Source organism: Apaloderma vittatum, unplaced genomic scaffold (assembly GCF_000703405.1).
Source record: "Apaloderma vittatum isolate BGI_N311 unplaced genomic scaffold, ASM70340v1 scaffold33505, whole genome shotgun sequence".
NCBI lineage: Eukaryota > Metazoa > Chordata > Aves > Trogoniformes > Trogonidae > Apaloderma > Apaloderma vittatum.
Genome location: NW_009717098.1, coordinates 1640 through 7154, shown reverse-complemented (window position 1 = coordinate 7154; position 5515 = coordinate 1640). Strand labels below are relative to the sequence as shown.

Here is a 5515-nt window from a genome sequence, read left to right as displayed (position 1 = left end):
GCTGGGGTGGAAAATCTGAGTAGCACTTTCCTGTTTATTTCATTTCTGAATCTGTTTACAAATCGCCTAATCTTGAACTGGTCTTGAACTGGTCCAGCTTCCTTTTTACTCAGTATTATTCTCAGAAATTACTCAGAGCTGGTTAGATAACTTGTTTGTGTATATACAGTTCTTCAGCGTTAAGCTTTGGAAAGAAAAATCATTGTTTGTTCACTTCATCGAAAAGGGTTGCTATTTCTGTTCTCAAAACGTTATGAAACTGGAAGTGTTGTGAAATAACTTCCCTTTTTCCTTGGTTGCTTGGGATATAATTAATGGGTTTAAGCTGTTTTCCCAAAGACATGCTGTTATATCCCTTGTTTAGATCAATTAGAAGTTATCACTTCATGATTATAGGCTTTAGATCAGACTTGCTATTCTTTTTTATATAGAAAGAAGGAGGGCTACCTTCTAAATAGATTTTTTCAAGTATTTGGGCAATCTGTCTTGCAAATCTTTCGTTTGACATCTGCTTTTCTATAGATTATTTTTTTCTGTAATGCCTCCGAGCCAGTGTTTCTTCTCATGGTTTCTATCCAATCCTTCGTGCTATGACTAGGTGATTTGAAAGTTATAGATCAACAGACAGTGTTTAAACCTTTATTTCAGGCACATAGAAGACTTTGTAAATGACAGCAAAAATATAGCAGCCCAACCTGAAGGCAGTTCAGTCCAGCAGGTAAGATACCACCAAAACTGAGGTAAAATCTTTGTGAATTAAAGTGAAATCAGTGATCCCTTGATATGAGTCCAAATAGCTGAAACAGTGTGTCTAACCAGAGAGGCTTTACCAGAGAGAAAATTAGATGTACACAGAAACTCCACTCCACTGGAATACTGAGCCTGGGAATGTGATACAGGAACATGTCCTAAACTGACTTGTGATTTGAGGCATTCACCTTACGTAAATAACGAGGCTGAAAATGAGGATCCTGTATTTTGCTGTTTTCAGTAATTCTTCAGTGTTGCAGGAGGGAGGGGCAGAAGTAAATCGCTGGAGGAAATACCTGGACAAGGACAGTGAAGATCAGGAAGATGAAGAGGAGGAGGCAGGTACAGAAAGGCAACAGTTCTGTTCCAGGAGGGAAAACACTGTGGAAGAACAAAGGTACCGAGGGAACTTTTTTATTTGTAATTCCTGCCCCCAAGTGGTGACATTTGGTTTGTAGGTGTGGGAGGTAGCTCATCTCCGGCAGCTGAACAAAGTACAAGTTGGAATGTACAACCTGAGCTGGGCACGAATTTGGTATTTGGGTGTAAAACCTCTCTTATTGCTAGGGCCATGCATTTTATGAACACTTCTGGTGATTTGTGAAAATGAAATCACAGTGGAGCTAATCTGTCTTCTTTGTGAATGGTTTTCTTGGCCAGGAAGCACCAGAAGAGCCTCCACTCTGGTGATGTTCAGGAGTATGCAGAAGAAAATGGAGTTTTCCAGCTTGCCTACCAAGCCAAAAAGGTTAAAACCACTGAGATATTTTAGTTGTAGAAGATACTTCCTACCAGTAGAACAAAACTGTTCTCCTGACCTGTTTTGTGTCATAATTCTGAATTTTTACGGGTTATCTTCTGCTCTTCTATTTGAACAATGGGAGGAGAAGACAATTGTGTCAGGAGTTTCTCTCTGAAAGGTTTTCGTCAAGCAAAACCAATGCCAGCTTACACAGGCTGAGTGCTTGAGCCACATTCCTCCATCCGTGGAGCTGCAGTCTGTGCTGCTGTGCCTCACTGAGCACTGGGGCAGCACGCGATCGTTAAGGTTACTGTGATTATCTGCAGTGCCAGGGAAGTTGTTCTCAGTCTCCACAGCCCAGAGCTCACAGACCCGCCCAGTGCATCAGCTTCAGAGGGCTGGTGAGAAAATGGGTGCATGGGAAGGACACGAGTGCTCTTTCTTTGCCTGCTTCTGTGCAGCCTGGCCGTGCGTGCTGGCTTCATAACCAAGCTCTCTTTCTTCTTACAGCGCAAGAAATGTTTAGTAGCAGCGCCTGGTCAAGATGATGGAGGGGCTGTTTCTGGAGACAGAGTAGTTTCTGAATCCATAGTGCCTGAGGAGAAGACACCAACTGTTCATACCAAACCCTCAAAGTGGGAAAAGTTTCTCTCGTGTTCAGAGAACTGTAGTGACACTGCTGCCAGCGTCACCCTGTCACCACAGGAGGGCAGCGGACGGTTGGGGCTACACAGCACTGCTGCAGTGGCCAGTAGATGCCCCGAACAGGCTCAAGGATCTCTACGTCGAGGTACAGGTTTTGAATTTCAGAAGTGTGTTGCTAGCACTGAGCAGCTTGCCTCAAAACTGCCTGGCACCGTGGTACCCAGCACCAGTTACTCAGTTGAGGAGGATGTGTTGTCCAGAGAACCTCGAAGCCAATTCTTGAGGGCAGGATCTGGTGCCACAGAGCCCACTGCAGGAAGGTGCTGCTTGGCTGGCACAAGGAGGACAAACACGCTCATTAACTGTAACACTGTGCCAAGGCCTAGCAGCATTTCTTGTGAACAGCTCTTCTGCACCAATGAAGACTTTGATGATGATCTCTGAGAAGTTCAGACATCACTTCCTTGTTTGTGTCTCTAAAGTATTTGGTATGTTGAATACAGAGTTGATTTTGAACTGCAGGTGGCCTTACTCTTAAGCCTATTAAAGCTGTTTACTTGCTTTCTGGCTGTGTTTCAGGGAAGGGTACGAGGGTGGAAGAGATTGTTACGCTGGGCAAGTCCTAGGGTTACAGTGTTGGCTAGCAACCTCAGCAGCTAGAAATAAGAATGGAAGTAGGTCAGCTTGCAGGGAGAAAGCTCCCAGGCTGTAAGGATGCCTGGCCGGTACAACTGAATTCTCCATTACAAACTACAACTCTTTTCCCTGTACTAGTCCTTTGTTTAGATCTCCCATAGCAACCCTTTCTTCCAGAGCTACAGAACAGGCTTTGGAAGCAGCAACAGATTTGATTTCTCCTCAGAAGTGCAGCCCTAAGGGCACCCCGAGGTATGTACGAAAAGCCAGGCCTACAGTCCTGGGCAGTCCCCCTTGCTGAGGGAGCTGCACCATGCAATCACATGCTCTTTCCTTAGCCTAGTCCCTCCACTCTTTTTTAAAAGTTACAATAAACAACACAGCTCTGATAGTTAAACAAACAGACAGACGCATCATGAGGAGTAGTATTTATTTTACCTCCATTCTACAAGTGCTTAGGAACATGAGACAGAAACCCTTAGCAGGAAGAAAGACGAACCGGTGAGCGAGGTGTGCTGCGTCACCTGCTTTCAGTTAGAAGGAAAGTGCTCTTTGTTACAGACTACTACAAGTGAGGTGGCTGCTTGGAGTACTGGATGGCATCCAGCGCTGCCCCAATGTCACAGTTCTTTGTCTGCAGGAGTCGAGTGAGCCATCCACCCTCATCGGAGAAGCCCATAGAGAGCATCTGGGACAGAGATTCAATGAGGCGAGGGTCTGCTTCTGTTAAGAGAATAGTTTAAAGTTGAAATACTTCATGTAACTGGCAAACCAGCCAAGGGTCTGATACCACACAGTAGGTAAGCTGGCACTAATCCTAGTAAATCTACCATAGCTGATTAAACATTAGAAGACATGCTCTCCTTTGTCTCCCAGAAGAGCAGATGTTTGGGATAAAAGATACGTAACTAGCTAAGAAAACCGCTGAGCCAGACTCAGCTGGCCTTGCTGTAGGACTGTGTGCTGCTGATCTCTGTTTAGGGGCCTTGTATCCTGTTACTGGCTCCTGCCAGAAAAATGCTTACAGTCACAGGATGTACTAGTCTGCGTCCTGCATTAAAAGGCTCTCTTGAAGAGGACACAGCAAGGACACGATTTAGGATACCACCTTTTTTCATGTTTCTCAAATGGTGTATTAGTCTAAGGTCAGAAGTCTTAACTGCCCCCATTCAAGACGAGAGTCCGTCTCTAATGGTTCAAGAGCCACCGTACCTGCTAACAAATTTATGGACAAGTTCAGCTGTAACTTATGTGGCCTTGGTTTCTAACATCTCTAAAAGCAGGTCTGCTCAGGTGGGGCAAGCTGGCAGTTCCTGAATTAAAATTATTCTCAGCTATGAAACCCACGCACATTCTCATACCTGGTGGGAGATGTGGGTAGAGGGCAGCTTCTCGCAGTCCTGTAGGTCCTGGTTGGGGAGGATCTTGAGATACATCCAGGGAGCTGGGACCCTCTGCCTCTGGCATTTGCAGAGACTGCAGTTCACCTGTGGAAGGATCCACTTCTTTGGAAGATAAGTGGGTCCAATCCTCATCACCCCCCGATGAACTGCTGGACTCGCTGTGTTCCTGAAATGGAAAGCAAGAAGATCCAGGTGCCACAGTGCCTTCCAGGTAAGATGCATATTCCTACCATCTGTCTTTAATAGAAGAGTTACATCCACAACAAGTCCCACCACCTTTCCTGTAAACCTGTAATGCAAAGATGCTGCCTATCACTTAATCTGCCAACTTCTTATTATTGAATGCCACGATGCATGCTCAGTTATTACCTTCCCTTTTAGTAAAGCCTCAGCAAGCATGACTGCATCACAGTTGTACCTGGGACTGGAAGCTGCCATCTTCCATTTGTGTGGGCACGGGATCTATCACCATGTCCTGTATCTGCTCTGCAACACCATTTACTTCTGCAGCAGCATCTGTGTTGTTCCAGTCTGGTTTGGCCTGAACGTTCTGGTTCAGAGTGCCACTGCTTGACTCGGCACTGTTCTCTTGATTGGGAGCGGCAGGGTTCACTTTGCTTCTCTGTCCTCCATGTTCCACATCAATATCAACTTCAATCCCTAGAAGCACATTTGAGATGGAGCAAGTTTTATAAGGACTTTTCCAAAGCACAGTCCTGAATGAGCATAGATCAGTCCTGGTCTAAATGCCTTATGGTTTCTGCAATCCTACGGTTTGCCATTTAACATGTAGGAATTAAAATGCAAAACATTCTTTAAACAAAGAACAGTTAAGCACTAAACAGTCATCCTCTAGCTAGGCAAGCCATATATTGAGAGGGTCAGGGCAGAAGTTATCTATGTCTGCATAAGCCAGGCAAAATCCTGAGTTATCACTCACTTAAAATTAGTGTTACAGTGGTGACATGTTAATGAAATCTTTCCTCATTTCCTCCTAAAGGAGGGCTCTGAAAAGGTACCAAGTGGCTGCTCTAAGCCTAGGCATTATTAGTGCCAGGAGTAAATTAAGCCTTCAAGGCTTAGTAGCATGAGGTAGTTCCAGTATTGATAACAACAGCTGACTGGTGCTCCTGTTCAAAGAACTTTTAAGTCCATCGCAGGAATTGGGGTAACAAACTGTAAGTCACTTACCCAGGGGGCTCAGAAAAGCTGCAACGCTCTCCCCAACATTCTTTAAGAAGGTGACATCGGGGTCCTGAGGCTGGCTGTTAGTAGAAGCTTCCAGAAAAACAATTTCTGTTAGCACACACAGAAGCTTTCGCACACATAGAAGCTCAGA

The 5515-nt window shown here is 45.0% G+C and overlaps 2 protein-coding genes across 2 annotated transcripts in view; one reads left to right on the top strand and one right to left on the bottom strand.

Annotated features, from left to right (window-relative positions):
• Nucleotides 1-2581, top strand: part of LOC104274220 (chromosome unknown open reading frame, human C5orf45) — a gene marked incomplete at its 5' end in the record, with an annotated part of 3280 nt that extends 699 nt beyond the window's left edge. Inside the window, 4 exons of the mRNA XM_009869783.1 lie at nucleotides 649-718; nucleotides 1011-1147; nucleotides 1411-1498; nucleotides 2003-2581. Of these exons, the coding sequence (XP_009868085.1) occupies nucleotides 649-718; nucleotides 1011-1147; nucleotides 1411-1498; nucleotides 2003-2581 (874 nt within the window). The remainder of the gene's footprint in view (nucleotides 1-648; nucleotides 719-1010; nucleotides 1148-1410; nucleotides 1499-2002) is intronic.
• A 613-nt stretch (nucleotides 2582-3194) lies between these two features.
• SQSTM1 (sequestosome 1) overlaps nucleotides 3195-5515 on the bottom strand; it is a 3275-nt gene continuing 954 nt past the window's right edge. Inside the window, exons 3-6 of the mRNA XM_009869782.1 lie at nucleotides 5368-5454; nucleotides 4595-4836; nucleotides 4135-4342; nucleotides 3195-3496 (exon numbers count right to left, since the gene is read on the bottom strand). Coding sequence (XP_009868084.1) covers nucleotides 3339-3496; nucleotides 4135-4342; nucleotides 4595-4836; nucleotides 5368-5454 — 695 coding nt within the window. The 3' untranslated portion in view covers nucleotides 3195-3338. The remainder of the gene's footprint in view (nucleotides 3497-4134; nucleotides 4343-4594; nucleotides 4837-5367; nucleotides 5455-5515) is intronic.